Consider the following 17,918-nt stretch of genomic DNA (forward strand, 5'->3'; position numbering starts at 1 on the left):
GGAGATTGCATAAGCATTTTGTCAAAATAAGAAAAGTAGACTAATAACACCGCGTAGTCCACTGAAGACCAACCGACGTTTCAGACGAAAATGTCGTCTCCATCTTCAGGGTCGAAGAATAAACCAAGCAAAAAAATAACATGAAACAGGGAGCAAGTTGCCTTTTGGGTGACTTATTCTTTGACCATGAAGATTGAGGCGACACGTTCTTCCGAAATTTCGGTTGATTTTCAACGGACTACAAAGCGTTATGTCCCAGACGACAGAACTCTTCATAACTACAGCTGTGAGAGCCTCAAATCCTACAAATACAGATGATCTCTATAACAATTAGATTTCTAATGCAATGGCTCTACAGCCCCCTTGGGCCCTGGTCTCTAACTTTCAGTTTCATGATTATTTTACAGGCGGTAGGGCTCCTTGAACGAGTGATCATCTCGTCGCAACGCCTCTACCAAAACCCAGGACAACTCAGACACAGAAAAAACACATACACATAGCAAACATACAAGCCTTGTGTGGGATTCGAAACCACGATCCCGGATTCCGAGCGAGCGAAGACAGTATATGCCTTAGACCGTTTGGATACCATGACCGGCCATACTGACATATATCGTACAGGATTTCAGGGGTGTCCACCAATAAATATGCCGGCATCAGCATCCTTACAGATTAGAGGCAGATGTAAAATCATAAAGTAAGCATATTCGTTTGTTTGTTTTTTTTTTCTGGGGACCCTACCAAAATTCCTTACATATGCTTCAGGGTGTAAAAGATATGTATCAGGCGACTAACAACTAACTGGGCCGCCCACATGAAGGGTTAGGGTTTCTACTTACAAGCATTCATCTTTTGATCTTCTGTATTGGCCAAAGCAAATAATTATAAGTACGTTTTATTGCAGCGTTGTCTCTATGTAATACGTTCTCTCCACTTATAGACATCGACTTGGCAATGCTGAGCAGAAATGGAGGAAGCGGGGCCCTTTTAGCCATACCAACGAGGGCAGGAAGGAACCCTCTGTGTTGCAGGACTCACAAATCACATCATGCCCCACACCCATGACCTCAGCTTCGATCTGCAAACTCTGAAGCGAGAGCACTTGAAAGGAACAACGAAAATGAAGGTTCTTTCTCTTTTCCAATAGTTATAAATCTGCAATAATTTGAAGAAGAAAAAAATCGGGAATTTACTTTTGATCAGGCAGCTTAGGCATAATTTAATCAAAATTATGAATAATGCGAAATTTATGCCATGATTCCTATAAAATTATACTGAATCCTTCAGTGAAAAAAAATTGTTGACTTGCTTCGACATGGCTAGGCTCAAGTTTTTAACGCGCTGTCCCATACAAGCATCTGAAGGGGAGACGATCATAAGAACTTTTGTTTCTGAAACAAAATATCCATAAAAACGTTTAAGTGAGACCTGAATCAAGGAACAGTGTGAAATAATGGTTTAATTTCAATATTTCAGACCTGGGTGACTACTGTGTCGACTGGAACTTGGACCCAGATAACCTACCAAATGTGGGTGAGACAAAGAAGAACAAGATACGCTCTATTAGCGTCTGGAGGTTGGCCGCCGAGAAATCGGATGGACAAACCTGTCCAACATCCTGTAAGATCAAATCTCGCTCCATAGTCAAAATGAGGCAAAGCTACAAAAATAGGATGAGCTTTTGAGTATCGCATTTTTAAACATAAATCTATAGGTTACCCTGATGTAGTAACTCAGCTCATAATGAGGAAAAGATTGAGATTTAATTTAGTTATTACATTTACTCTACAATGAAAATATTTCATTCATCCAGCGAAAAGCCAAATGTTCGCTGGTGAGAAAGCAGCCACGTAAAAGCAGGTCATGAATGCGGCCGCTCAGTAACATGACTACACATGAAGAAAGCAGTCTTCTGGGATTTGGCACCGTGTATATGTGGTGTTAACTGACGTTTCGGAGGAACGTATCGCCTCCATCTTCAGGGTAGAAGAAAAAATATATAAGAAATCTGCAAGCAAAGAAACCGTGAGAACCGGTATTTTTCCACAGTCTGCTTTTACCGGTTCTCACGGTCTCTTTGCTTGCAGATTTCTTATATATTTTTTCTTCTACCCTGAAGATGGAGGCGATACGTTCCTCCGAAACGTCGGTTAACACCACATATACACGGTGCCAAATCCCAGAAGAATGCTTTCTTCATAGTCACCGCCGTGAAAGCCTCAAATCTTACATGACTACACATGTTTACTGAAGCTAACGAGGCTGCCGAACATTCATTCCTTACATTTCAAAAGGCTTCAAGATTGAATTATACACAAATATTCACATTCATACTTTCAATTAAGATCAGCAGCTGATGTACAAGGAGAATAACTGTAAGGGAACTGGCAATATTGCCAGTCGTGGTAATGATTCTGTATCACGTGTTCAAGTATTTCAGTGGTAGAAAGAATTTGAAAATCGTTGAGAAAGAGCGGACGATGCCCCGCCACTGTGAGAAGAAGCACAAACGTCGACAGTGTTGGGGATCTCATTCTTCAAGATCGACGATTTACAATTCGAATGATCGCCGATGAACTTAATATTAATGAATGTATGGTCCATAAAATTGTTACACCAGATTTGAACGCGAGAAAAGTGTGTGCAAAGATGATTCCAAAATATTTGAACGACGGTCAAAAAGCGGGTCTAAAGGAAGTGTCGGCAGAAATGCTTGAACGGCTCGCAACCGAAATAGATTTTCTTATTCGGGTTAAAACAGGTCACGAAAATTTGTTCCTCGAATATGATCCTGAAATCGAAAGGCAGAGTTGGGAATTGCACACACCACAGTCTCCAAGAGAGAGGAAAGCTCGCATAAGGAAATAAAAAATCAAGAAAATTATCATAATTTTGTTTCGATTCTAGCTGGAAATTTCATAAAGAATTTTTACCACCTGGTGTCATAGTGAATCAAAAATACTGTCTCGAAATCCTTGGCCGTCTATGAAAGGGGCGACGAGAGTTCGAATGGAAATTGCAGACAATAGAATCCTTCGAGCTTCATCGCGACAAAGGGCCCGCATACAAGGCACTGTTAGTTCATGAATTTCTGGCGAAAAAGTGAATTCCTGTGCTTCCGCGGGCTCCTTGTTCTTCTGGTTTATTACCTTGTAATTTTCACTTGTTCTCAAAATTAAAATCGAGAGTCAAGGACTATAATTTTCAAACACTTGACAGCGTTCACAAAGCTGCAACCGACGCCAATGAAGCTATGACGCTATGAAGCTTGACAAATTTTCTTGGCCAAGTGTGCTGAATCTGAGGGATGTTATTTTGAAGGGGATGTTAATTTCGACGAATAATTGAATAAATTATTTTGTACAAAATTAATCTCATTAGTTTGACAACATACATAATGCCTGGTGTTCATTTTGAGACACTGAGTGAAATTTTTCAAGAAAGCTTATCTCGATGGCCAGACGTTTAACAACTCCACCAAAGTTAGTGCCTACTATACACAGAGAACAAGAATTTCTAGGCACTTTCTGTAATGCCATTCTGTTTTCTTCGAACTGTAAGGAAAACATGATACTATACTACAGCGATGAAAGTGTATTTGAACACTGATATGGAAATGGAATAAAAATTCCTCGGGTTTCGTCGTATCGGACAGAGTCACAAATCATGCAGCACATATTGTTCAACACTTACAATTAGATTATGACAACACAGTTCACACTGAAACAAACCGGATAACATATCAACATTTCTAGTGGTTACTGCGCAGGTAAGGACTAACAGGTGACAGGTTCCTTGGCTTCTGAGCTTCCCATGCATGTGTTTTCGCATTCACAATAGTTTCATATGTAGTTTCATATAGCTTATAGGTATGCAGAAATATAAAACATTTTGTTTAAGAGAGGAGGATTAAAAACCACCTAACATTTTTCCGCATCAGTTTCGAGTATTTTGGGTTAACTTTTGAATGGGAGAAAATTAATTCGTTCATAACTTAGCAGACTTTTAGAAAAAACACAAACAAAATTGTACTGCACGTTACTGTGGCTTCATCAAGCAAACCGTGCGCGCGCACGCAACACACGTACGGACACCCACACATTCAATATGTAAAAATACTGGAGGCAAGTATATTTCTGTTTGTAATTTCGTGTGGCCATTGAGGCAATGAATAAATACTACAGCGTGTACAGCCGTTGCTATGTAATGGCTGCGAGATAGGCGAATATAAAATAACCATTTCTGAGAAATGGCTCAGTAAACACGTTCCCGCGACAACGGGAGAAATAGGGTGTTGTCTACGCGGTCCGCGCCAAGTAGTTATAAAGAAGACAAATAGGGTAACCAGTCAGTTGAGCAGAGATGTCGCTATAGTTCAGTTGATAGTTGGCAGTCAGTTCTGTACGGAATTTGAGCACGGAAGCAGAGGAACAGTTATTGTTAACATCCGTTACCAAGAAACGTCCAATGAAAACATTGCAGAGGAATAGCCATTTTTGAGAGCTGTTACCAAGCAACGACTAGGGAAAGCAGAGTGAGAAGAATTAGGTTGGAGTGATTTGTAGTGTGCAGATCAACGATAGTGTTAAAGTTATTTGTAGTTACTAGCTATATGTGGTCAATAAATCAAATTACCCACAACCCGTCTATAGTCACACTCTAAATCGTGATAATACGAATCTCAGGCCCTCCTCACTTGTTTCTGATGTCGCATGACGTAACAGGTAACATGGCAAACTATCACAGCAATGTTTTCGTAAATTGATGCACTAACCTGTGATTGGAATGTTTCCCTTAACTAAAATATTTGTTTCTGTGCATTCGGAAAGTTTGAGTAACTCTGATATGCCTTGTGCATGGACTTAGAATTATGTTTCTTTAATATCTTCACCTAACATTGAAGTGCAATGACACTATGAGGGCAATAAACTTTCAAAATGGAACATTTTATGAAGGATGTGAACAAATACAGTAGGACAGTCTGCAACCGAAGGGGCAGAACACCGCGATTTTTAGCATATAAATATGCCATTTTCTGCTCAGTTTAACCACACAGTCACATGTGCAATATTCCGAAGAATTCCAGTTCTGAAATTTGAAATTACTGCACACTCTACCCCTACGTACATGTTAACTGAACCGAAAGACGTAACTCAAGTGGGGGAAAAAATCTGCATTACTAAATCAGCGTGCATTATCCAACGTCACGACTAGGGACGGCAAAAAAAAAAAAAAAACTCGGCTGCCAAGGGAAAAAACCGTTCTATGAATTAAGCATGTCTCTGTTAAAAAGTTTTACTAACAACTTTTTATGTCTGCCACTCAGCACTACTTATTAACCCGTACAATTAATTCAAGGCATTCTTCTAACTTGGCTGAGCACTTTCACTCTCTAATAGTTACAGTAATGCCTCTCAGAAAGACTTTCCCCAACAAAACACTACGATCCACAATTCAGGTATAAGTAAACGTGGGGGTGAGACCTTCTTTAATTTTGGGGGTGGGCGAAGGTTCCATCCGTTCATACGTGAAAATGAATTTGGGATTTGCTTCGGGAACAGTAGTACTGAGATACCAAGAGGCCTAGAATTACATTCTTAGCTGCGCTGCAGAAACCTTGTCCGGGCAACAGGCACGCTAGGGAGGTAGGAGTGAAATGCTTAATAATAATAATAATAATAATAAGTACNTCGAATTCGTGAATGGAACAGTAGAAATAGGGATAGTAAATTACTGCCAAAAATTCAAATTGAATATAAATTATATCTGTATAATTATTAGCCCTCGTTGGCTTCTTAAGTTTTAAAAACATGCGGGGTACATAAAATGCACCGTTTTTGCTGTGTTATAAAGTATGGTTTCCAAAAATTTGTATACTGTTTGGTGGTGCATTCAGCAGAGCACACCGACAAAGCCAGTGAAAGTTACAAATATTTCTCTGTTCTCCTTTTCATAATCTCAAAGAAGCTGGAATAGGTCAAAATATTTATCTCGTTTTCGTTTTAGAAAACGACAGAAAAATCTCTTACGACAGTCAGCCTGTTAACAGCCGCTTAATTATTCCTCATTAAGTACTGCAAATATATGTTTTGACATTGGCCACCTGTGAATGCAGCTTAAGGGAAGCTACATCCGATGTATTCAGCAGACAAATAATAATATTCAGTAGCTAACTGATACCATGACCAAATCAAATGGACCAACGATATTCATTGCAAGATTCGCAAACTTTTCTACTTGGCCATTAATGCTTTTAAGTAAAACGTGTGCAAACTTGTAAATTTTCAGCTCTTTATTTGTTTAGAGTAAATTTATATAGAGGAAGTTTATTAGGGAGCCTACCATAAATCGTTCGGCCTGTCTGGCGGAAGAGAGACAAGCTTCGCTCGTCAAATCTTTGCGCATGCTCTGGACCGCGGCGCAGTCGACAAGCCCACAGACCAACAAATCACCTCACATTCCCAAAGAACTCAGATCAGAGCAGATGCCGGTAATGCTTCTACTGTTACTCAGATATTCCAGGCAATTCGGCAGTATGCTCATATTCACGCCTTTATGTTTCTTTAATGAAACAGAGCAAACTTGTAACGTGAAATTTTAAACCCCGAACTGCTCTGCAACGCTTGTAAGGATTTTCGAGAAGAATGTGCAAGCCTAGCATCTATATCATCCAGTGTGTCTTCAGCGAGCACTCGACGTTTTGCTAGTTCTTTATTGTCTCAAAACGACGAATACTATTTTTTCTATTTAGAACTGTGACGTTATGAAATTTATTCCAGAATTGCTTTCTTTATTTTCACGTGGATCACCTGCTTCAATGTACAACTCTCACATGCCATATTGACACAAGAACCAACACGGATGATTTAACATTTAAAGAAGTAGCAGGGGCTCGGATTTATGGTCTACCAGGACATAACACGTAAGCTCGCTTCACGGCAGTGATTACAAATATTCACTGGGAGCGATTTTGAAGATAAATTGTAATGTGTGTAGGTCACTGGTCTGTCGACTATCCCAAGAGTGAACGCGTTTCGTGCTAGTTGACGCGAATAGTGTGTGTCCTTGCAGCCGGACGGGCAGAGGGATCTGCGGCAGGCTTTCAGATGCTCTCCTTAAATGTACTTTCACAACCGCTTCGGTGCACTTGCGGCTTTGCCAGATATATTTCTGAGCTATTATTATCGTGTAATTCAAGACCCACTATAATATATATAAGGATACACACGTATTAAATTGTTGGCGTTGATGAGATGGACACATAAACAGAACGTAAAGTATGCGAATAGAAGATGAACACACATAGACATAATTTTCTGGAAATTTCAACAGTAACTCAGAGCGTTACGATATTTGAATAGTTTTCAAGACATGGTACTGTGAAAAATTATGGCTACGGGTTGAAGTATACGTTCAAGAACAACTCCATTAATTTAATACACAAAGCGAAGCATCATCTGATGTTCACTTGCTCCCTAATCTACGCTGAGTAAGCGGGTAGCAATATTCAGTCAGTGACTCAATTTTGTGCAATATTTTCCCACACTTACTACTTTTTGTTTTTGTTTACAGCTATCAAAAATCTCACTAGGAGCAAACTGGCAGATATAAAATGGGAAAGAATTTCTGCGTCTTATTTTTATTGACAGGCTTGTAGATTACTCTCCAGGGGCCTACAAGGTAAGAAACTGGCCTACTTACAATGAAATGAAGACATGGAAAGTGAAAAGTGTTTCTCACGTTTCAACTGCAAGGTACCTCAAACGTTTGCTCTTAAATGACGAAAATCTATAAAAACCCAGGTCGCGAGTTTCGGCGAAGGGTGTAGCCGAGTTCTGGAGAACAATTTAAAATATGTGTAGCTGCATCAACGCACAATTCTGACAAGTCGGTAATACCTATCTATCTGTCTGTCTGTTTATCTATCTATCTATCTATCTATCTCATCAATTGCACACAAAATGCCGTATACATTTTAAATATATGTTACTTTATTTTATTTTCTTTCATTTACATGTTGTGTTGTAAAAATCTGTTATTGTTAACTACTTTTTGTTAAATCTATCTATCTATCTATAGGTATCTATTGTATGTGATTCCGAAAGGTATTGTTGCAGCCGGCGAAATATTTCGCATTTTTTATTTTCATGCCTGTGGAGGAGAATTTTGTAGCTTACAGTACCTGTAGACATGCTGTGAAGTCATTTAGGTTTCTACTACACCAGTATAGCCTGATAGAGCTGCAATAGTCTGCAGAACTGCACTTTCGCTGACCGGCATAAATGGAGGTGTTTTCTTAAATTTATGTACAGAGAACATTTTAAATTTGTTGGCCGGTTCACGGCTCTACGTTTCACGGTGACCGGTGCACCGCCGGCTGCGAGGTGCGTATGAATTTCGTCGATAACATTTGGAATGAAGAGAAGTAATTAAGTTGTGGACCGCCTGACGGCATTATGTTTCCTGGCGAGCAGTGCGGTTCAAGTGTTGGGTTCTTTTATGACTTGTTAGTAGTAGGCAGTAGTTCTCAGCTACATTAGCCGTTTGTTCTCATTTATAGTTAATGAGTAATGTGGTACGTTATGGTGCTGTATACTTTAGAGCAACGGCTATTTCTGTATGACACCTATGTAAAATACGGATCTGCTAGAAAATTTCTGTAAACATTTCGAGTAAATTTCGTGATGAAAGAGTTCCCAATAGAGAAACAATTCACAGTTTGTTGAATAAACTTACAACAACGTGATTCTTAATAACAAGAAACAAAACATAAGCGCCAAGTGCTTACTGAGAAATTAGATTACATAGGAGCCCGACTTGAACATGCACCTAGAAAATTACTGAAACGTCTAGCTCAAGAGATTGGAGTGTCAAAGCCTGGTGCAAGAAGGTCAACACATATTCTGAAGCTTAGACCACAGAAAACAACAGTAATCCAGGTCTTGCAGTCGCGTTATAATGCTAGTAGGGCTCATTTTTGCTGTTTGTATGTAGTCTATCATGGAAGGTGAGATAAATCCACAACTGACATTCTTTTCTGATTAAGCGTGGTTTCACCTGCAGGGATACATAAATACGCAAAATAATCGCTACTGGAGTTCACAGAATCCACATCTAACCCACGAAGTCCCGGACCATCCAGCTAAGTGCAAGGATTGTTGTACCTAGGTTTTGAACGAAACAATTACGAAAGATATGTATGTGTACACGACAGCATTTTCAACACTTCCTGTGATCTATGAATTGTAACTTTTTCATTCCAAACGTCTTCGGTCGTCAGGCAAGCGGCATCCCGGTCGCCGTGAAGCGCAGAACCGTGTTACCGGCCAAGAAAGTAAAATTTCTCCTTGTATTGTTTTAAGGTACTGCGCTTTATGAAAGTTTGAGAACCCCTGCAGCAAACCAATCAGCACTCCAACACAGAACAGTGTAGACATATGAACCCTAATTTTACCCTGCTTCGGCAATGGAAATGAAACTTATTAAAAGGAACAATTTCCGATATCTCCTAGCATGAGGACAGGATATGTAAGAATAAGAATTCCCAATATATATACATGTTACATAAATACTGTAACTTTCACATACGCCCGAGTTTGAATCTAGTCCTCTACCATGGGGACACAGGAAGGCTATTCGGAGGCTGTGCCGAGGCAACTAGTACAGGGATTGTTGACGCTACACAGTGATGATTACTGGTCTATGCATATCTCTCTGAGCTAATTGTATTTGCATAAAACATGGGGTTAGTAATCCTCCACACATTCAGGGCGCACCAGACACCAACAGTTTCATCATGAAGTGAAATGTCTCTAAAACAGCGCGCTTACATCTTCTGTCCCACCGGTAATTTGCCTTCTTCCCCCGCCGAGGAAAAAAAAAAAGTTTCGCCAGAATTAAAACAAAGCCATAATCCTCTGTTTCTACAAAAAGTAGTGCTCATAAAATGTAAATTTTACTATTATATGCCATTAAGCATTAATGGAAGTTCATGAGAACTTGACGATGGTGTCATTTCTTTATGTTTTATTGATATACTCGTAATTACACGATACTTCCATAATTGTTTCTGTATGATTTCAGTGAACCACTAGAGAGAAACGTGCGTTTAGAATGTAGGAAAGTCCTGTCTACGAGTTTCTTTTTTTTGGGGGGGGGAGTGAATTGGGCCTGATATTTTTGGATATCTCACGTCTTACTCAGCCGACCTTCAAATATTATGAAGACACGACCCACCAGTTGAGAAACACTGGTGAATGAGAAGGTGTTCGCTTTGTTCCTGTATCTCTTGTGCGTTCACTTGTTCGATAAAATAAACGTTAACTTTATCCGAAAATTTCGACTAAAATAACCATTGTGTTGCTTTATGCGTTCACCTGTTCAGTACACCAAAAGTTAACTTCAACAGGTAAAAAAATGACTAAGAATAAAGTTCACCATCGTTAGCTGAGTGAAGGTAGCAGTTACTGTAGTTACTTTATCACGTCACTGAGGAGAGTCCACAACAGCGGCTCTTACAAAGCCGTCATTTCAGTATTTTGTTGTTTCTCGCGGTCTCTTTTATAGGGCCTGATCCGGTTTCTTCAGCAAGACACGTATAAAGCTTGAGAGGGGAATGTTCAGGCCGATCTCTGTTATCCTTCAACTTTTCTTGTGATGATTCTCAACCCTGACGGTTTTGATTTCCTGTGTATTAACGTGCCAGTTCTTGCTATACGAACAAAATTCGGAAAGTGTTCTATATATGGGTAACGGAAACTCTGTTGGGACGTTCTGACCCATTTACACTAGAGCATAGGTGTAAATTTTATGAGAAGTTTACGTCAGGTAGCACATAACAGAGAATTTGATCTCATATATCCTACTGACGTAAACTTCACATAAGTTTCGCATTGTTGCTGCAGTGTAAAATTCGCTCAGTTACAACAAAAAGAATCTTGCGAGAAATCCAACAATATCAATGAAAACAATTATTTACAATGTAAGATTTGAGGTTTTCACGGCGGTAACTATGAAGAAAGCAGTCTTCTACGATATATCGCCGTGTAGATATTGTGTTAACCGACGTTTAGGAGGAACGTATCGCCTCCATCTTCAGGGTAGAAGAAAGAAGCACCTGCTCACGTTGGTTCCTCGGTCGGGGATTTTCTTTTTTTTTCTTCTATCCCTAAGATGGAGGCGATACGTTCTTCCGAAACGTCGGTTAACACAATATCCACACGGCGCCACATCCCAGAAGACTGCTTTCTTAACTGTTCATATTTAAAAATATTATACCCTTTATGTCTACTGCACAAACTGTGGATAGGAAACCATTAAGAAAGAAGCGACGAGATAATGAAATACAGGAACTCCAGGTCTTATTAAGGAAGTCCCATTCAATGAATTAAAATTCGATATTCTGCGCAGATACAAACAATTCTTAGAGATATGCAGGGCCGAAACTGCAAGTATGCCACTTCGTGATGTCCGTCTAGTCTCCCTATCCCTGCAGCTGACCAATAACAATGGAGCAAAACCCACGCAGTGACGGCGAAGAACAGAAAAGCCGTGTTTCAACACATCCGTCAGCTACCCTCCATCTATTTTTCTGTTATAAATACACAGGCAGCCGAAACATGGTTCACTGGGCGGAAGAAGTTGCCTGTATGATGGTCCTTACTAGCAGAGTGACCTACAAATGGTGGACAGCCGTGCTTCGCATATCAGTAACGACGTAATAATAACATGTTTTTGATTCTTGCATTAATATACTTGCAGGCACAAATTCCAGGCGTCACGACGCCTATCTTTTTATGATAGCGTTTAGAAAATTCTTCCTCTTGTAATACTGACAGCTAACTTCTTGTTTTCCTTTCATTGATCCCTTTTCACCCTTATCCATTTCTTATTCCTTCGTCCTATCGTCACTATTTCCACCCTTCTTCCTCCTCATTTGTACTATCACGTCTAAGAGTGACTATAACGGGGTTTGGATTGATGACTGTATTTACTGACCACTTATAGATCGTAACTACAAGTAATTATAACGCTCTCGCTAATTCATACACTCATCTTCTCACTACATCACACACTAATTCATCCCAGTTTGTTTTCACTAGCCCTTTCCTGGTAATAGGTCCTAACAATGTACCATGCTTACGTACTTACTGGCTGACGAATGTTCCACAACCGAACTGTCAAATTAATTATAGTGGAATTTCTTTTCAGCCTCCACTGCAGAACTCAACACTCAAATGAACACTCATTTCCAACTGTTGCAGGGATCACATAAAAACACCGTTCTTCTACTGTTGGGTGCATATTCATTGCCGTGGGAATGTCTTTATCGAGCTGTTGTCTAGAAAGTTGTTGCATAACACCATCGTTTATTGGTTTATCTGACGGTCATTGCATATAAACTACTATACACTCGCCCCCTGTTATTCTTGTTTATCTATCCTTTCATACATTTATCTCCTTCCATCCTCTTTCGAGTATTCGTTTACCATCTCTTTTATCTTTACTTGTTGTAGTCATTCCTCACTCCCTACCCTGACAAAAGCGCGATGGGTTTTGCCTGAAGGTGAAATGAAATGGTTATTGTCTCTAAGTAATATTCCAATTTTATTTTTGTTTATACATGTGTATTAACGAAAAAATAGCTCATTCTAAGCGCTTTCTTTTTATTAGTCTTATTTGGAGGGGAATCCGAGTTTTATAAAACATGTGCTGGCCTGCGTTATTATGCTTTAAATTAAATACTAAACTTCTTACACGTGTTAATCTCTACTGACACAGAAATCCGCTGTGTTAACGTATATAAACAGCCCGAGAAACGTGCAGGCTGCTACAAGAAAAGGAGAAGGAGAGGAACTGTGCAACAGGAACAAGGGTTATGAGGAAATGTGGACAACATAAAATAATAGGTAAATACTTTATGAAAGCCAACAAACCACCCAAAAAGAACAAACATGCAGTATTAATATTAATTTGAAAGGTCGTCAGTTACGCTAAACAATAATCCACAACACTGTGTCATAATTTTAATAAAGTTAAAATAACTTACCACAAACGACTCTGTCAAAAGGGCTCATCCAATCTGAAATGAAAGGCGGTAACACTCATTAAATAATTATTCAACTCAATAAAATATGACAAAATATTATTTTAATTTCATGAATTATTTTATGTTATGTTAAGAAAATGATTACATTCATTACTGATAAGGGTGATGACAAGAGCAGAAGTGACATCTGATAATGGCATTAAGGAAATTCAGCAGAATGCAATAATACAGGTTTCTTTTAACTTTCTTGGCAGGCTCACGGCTCGGCTGTTCACCGCGACCGGTGCACCGCAGGCTGCGAGGAGCATACGAATTTTGCCGATTAAGCAGCATCTGATGGCCGACAACGTTTAGAATGAAGGGAAGTAATTACCTTCTGGACCGCTTGACGGTATATTATGTTTCACGGCGAGCAGCGCGGTATGCTTGGGAGTTTGTTTAGGATTTGTCAGTATTAGGCAACAGTTATCAGCTCCATTAGCCATCTGTTCTCAGTTAAAGCTGGTTAGAGTCATGGTGCGGTATCGTGTATTTCTGTACGACGCCTATATGAAATAGGGATCTGCTGGAAAGTGTCGGCGAAAATTGCCTGATCAGAGTTCCCAGCAGACAAACAATTCACAATTTGGTGAATAAACTTAAGACATTATTCTCAATAGACAAGAAACAAAACATAAGCGCCGAGAGCTTACTGAGAAATTAGATTACATAGGGGCCAGACTTTAACAGGCACCTAGAAAACCACTGAAACGTCTAGCTCAAGAGACTGGAGTGTCAAAGTCGAGTGCAAGGCAGACAACTGCTGAACCTTAAACCCTACAGAACAGTAATCCACGCACGCCTTCCAGCCGCGCGATCAAGCTATCAGGGTTCATTTTTGCAATTGGTTTCTACAGTCTGTCGTAGAAGGTGAGATCGCTCGGTAATTGACATTCTTTTCTGTCGAAGATACATAAGTACGTAACATAATCACGACTAGAGTTCACAGAATCCATATCTATCCCCCGATGTCCCGCTCCGCCAAGTGAAAGTTTGTGTCTGGTGTGCTGTAAATGCAACAAGGGTTGTTGTACCTGTGCTTTTTAGCGAAAGAATTAATGGCAGAAAATATGTACTTGGAGAGGGACAGCATTTTCGACACTTCCTGTGATCTGTGGATTTTAACTTATTCATTCCGAGCGTTATCGGTCGTCAGGCATACTGCGTCTTGCAGCCAGCAGTGTACTGGCCACCGTGAAGCGCACAGCAGTGGAACCGGTCAACAAAGTAAAAATACTCCCTGTATATAACAATAAAAAAATGTACTTTCCACGACACCATGCCATAAAAATGTATGGGAAGTGGGTGTAAAGCCCTGTTTGTTCTTGAATTCGACATTAAGGGAGGGAAAATGTTCAGCTTGAAGTTCCCGCCGATTTTACTTCGAGGAAAGAGCCCCCAGAAGCCCGGATGAGATCCTCAGCCAGCCTCGTTCCCTACTGATAAGAAACTCCGGCTTCTTCCCTGACAATTGTCCAGGCTGTAGCTAATAGCTAGTTTTCTCGCTACCACATCTATCCCAGTTAATAATAATAATAATAATAATAATAATAATAATATCATATTTTCTATGTTGCTCTATCAATGAAATGTACTAATGGGAGATCTCGAACATAAGGCATACACACTGCTCCTTTCCTTACACTAGAGGACTGGTACTAAAAGTCTGTTTTAATAGACTAATCCGGTTCACAAAATACACATATTTCTACATAATTTTAGGCATAATTATAGCAGGTACAATGACACTAATATCAAAATACACGTAGTTCACCCGCCAATCAGTGCAAGAGCGCTTAACAAGCTACAGTGCGTACAATCAAGTGCGCGCCGCGGCTGCAATTTGCCGTGAGTCATACCACCGCAGAACGGATGCAGTCGCGGGGAGGAGTTGCAACTCCNTTGGCTTCCCACCGCGGCGGCCTGGGTTCGATCCCGGGTCTGGTCAAGTGGGATTTGTGGTGGAAAAAGTGGCGCTGGAGCAGGTTTTCTCCGAGTACTTCGGTTTCCCTTGCCAACCTTCATTCCACCAACTGCTACACAACCACCCTGGGGCTGGTACAATAGGCCAGAATTGGCCGCAGTACAAGGCATTCCACTGGTTTCTACCCTGAGTCAGAACAATCCAATCCATACCATACCATCCGCTATCTTTAAGATCCATTTTAATATTGTCCACCCACCTATATCTTAGTCTTCTCAGTGATCTCCTTCCTCCCGGATTTCCCACCAATATCCTATATGCATTCCTCTTAACCATTTCTGTGCATATGCTTCAAAATTATATCTCATGCGAATGCCATTTCTTGGTGACAACAGAAAATTCTCTGGTTTTTGGACTTCTTCCATCGTCCGCTATTCTAGGAAATAGATAAAAAGACGTTTCGGAAAATGAATCTGTGTCCGTCCTCAGATGAGAGGGGAAGACACCTCAATCACTGGACTAGTGGTTCAGATTAGCTCTTTCTAAGGGGCCTAAATGAATGTCTTCCCCCTCACTTGAGGACGGAAACAGATCCAGTCTCCGAAACGTCGTTTTTTTATGTATTTTATAGAATACCGGACTGTGGAAATAGTTCAGAAACCCAGTAATTCTGTGTTATATACCACTGTCAGAACCCTTTAGCATCTGTAACAGAACTTTTTTGAGAAAACGACGGTTTCGCAAATTAATACGGCTATTTTTCCACCAAGTTTAACATCTAATTATCTCATTAAATACCGTGTGTAGGAGACTTGGGCAAAATAACCTTGGTTTGGATATCAAGAAGTGCTGCGTTGCACTACACAATCTAACAGAAATACTGTAAAGTCAAAGAACATACCGAACCTATTTGGTAACAGTATCTGAGCTTAGGTCGCTTCCTGGAAACAATGAGTTTGAGATCAATGATTGTGACCATCATTAAAGTGGTAATTATGCAGTCTTACATGTCACTGGTGAATATTACATACGCAGCACGTGTTCAGACTGAATTGGGCTTGGATTTATCTAGAATTGTTTTTGTTAATGCGCTTACAATTCTTTATGTTCTCCGGTGGATTAACTAGGCCTGTAAATTGTCTCTGGTAGGTTTCACGGTTGAGGGCAGTTATTAGTGAACATATGGACTGAAATGGGTATGGAGACAGATTAGAAACACACGTGTACATTTGTATGATATATTATGTAACAATAATTAGGCGACCAAATATGCGACGCTGTGTAACTTCCAAGGTCTACGTGAGAAACACGTGTACAGTGTCCTGGGCCTTCGCAATATCAGAAATTATTCGGTGATATAGACCACTATTTAAAAAAAATTCTTGATTCTTTATAGGCTCCTCATATATACTTAGGTTTTTTAAACAGAAATCGGACGTCATACATTCCTCACAGGATTTCTGAATAAAAAAGGAGTCCGCAAGCGAACTATACCGATCGAGAGACCGCCGCTTGTCGGCGAAGTTAGTGCCAACTTTAGCGGATAAAGGTCGTCTCGTGGTCAGAACAACGAATCCCCACGGCCGTTAATATTAGTTTTCTATCCTCGCGAGGCTGAGTGGACCCCGTTCCAGACCCACTACTACTCAGATAATCCAATAGTACCGGGAGTCGAACCCGGGACCACTGCATTTGTAGCCAGGGACTCCGACTACTAGACCACAGAGGCGGTCACAGGATTTCTGAATATGATCTGAAATTACATGGTAAGTATCGTAGTATTCCAGAGTACGTGTCACAGATATTGCAAGTCGTATTAATTTGTAATATAAGACTTAAGTAAGTCATTTCCCAAACACAACAGCATTACTCCGAAGGCCGTAAAGATGGGTGGCACCCTTGACACGCATGAGGAGAGTCTATATGCATACAAAATTGTAGCTGGAAAAAATTAAGGGAAGATCTAATCACGCATGGGAGAGTATATTAAAAAGGATCCTAAAGAACTAGGATTTGAATTGCATTCAAGTGACTCGGGATATGGCCCAGTAAACATGGCAATTAACTCCCCGGTTTAATAAGATACGGAAAATATTCTGACAAGCAAAAGCGATAATCTATGCCTCGAGGATTCTGCACTATGGGGGAGAGGTTTGGGGGTGGGGGAAGAGAGTAATCACTTCACGACAAGGAATAATAGCATTGTAAGCAAACTCTTATACTAACAAGAAGTTCTGGGGCCAACTACTCGCCTGATTTACTTTGATACGACATGGGCAGCATAAAACACGAGGCCTCCAACAATTCTTTTACTGCTGCATGTATTCATTGCCACGCTAACATTTTTACATAGTCGTTGCTTAACAACGATAGAGGGGTACAAGAAAGAGACAAACAAAACTAATTGGAGGGATTCATGAGGTAGGTTGTTTGGATGCCATGGCATACATACCAGATTTTCAGTTTTTATGAAGGCTGGTTCAGGTATTCGAAAGTTGACAGAGAGGATTCACAGACACAGACAGCTTGGTAATCAAATAAGCCTATCTTAATTTTTTCAAAATAAAGGAATTAGGCTACAAAACGACTACACATTAATTTGTTCTAGTACTGAAATTTCTCCCTACAATTGAAGTTTTCTAAATTTCCATTATTTAAGTTTTATTTAAATAGAAGATAACATAATTAAAAAAAACTAGTATTAATTTGTTATTTTAGGAGACCTATTGAAATATTAGTATGCATTATAATTTCCATTATTAAAATATCGAATTATTTGATACCGGTGCCATTAAAAATTAACCGCTGGTCCATTTCAAGGATTGTCAAAGGAAACCTTTCATTGCCAATTTTGTCATGGACTGAGCTGAGATGCTGGTATTTTCATTGTCAATTTTGAAACCTCAG

The 17,918-nt window shown here is 39.9% G+C and overlaps 1 protein-coding gene across 1 annotated transcript in view; it reads right to left on the bottom strand.

Annotated features, from left to right (window-relative positions):
* Window positions 1-17,918, bottom strand: part of LOC111862001 (homeobox protein abdominal-A homolog) — a 215,183-nt gene that overhangs the window by 191,288 nt on the left and 5,977 nt on the right. The window contains exon 3 of the mRNA XM_023847026.2: window positions 13,049-13,081. Within this exon, the coding sequence (XP_023702794.1) occupies window positions 13,049-13,081 (33 nt within the window). The remainder of the gene's footprint in view (window positions 1-13,048; window positions 13,082-17,918) is intronic.

Source organism: Cryptotermes secundus, unplaced genomic scaffold, assembly GCF_002891405.2.
Source record: "Cryptotermes secundus unplaced genomic scaffold, Csec_1.0 scaffold180, whole genome shotgun sequence".
NCBI classification, from domain to species: Eukaryota; Metazoa; Arthropoda; class Insecta; order Blattodea; family Kalotermitidae; genus Cryptotermes; species Cryptotermes secundus.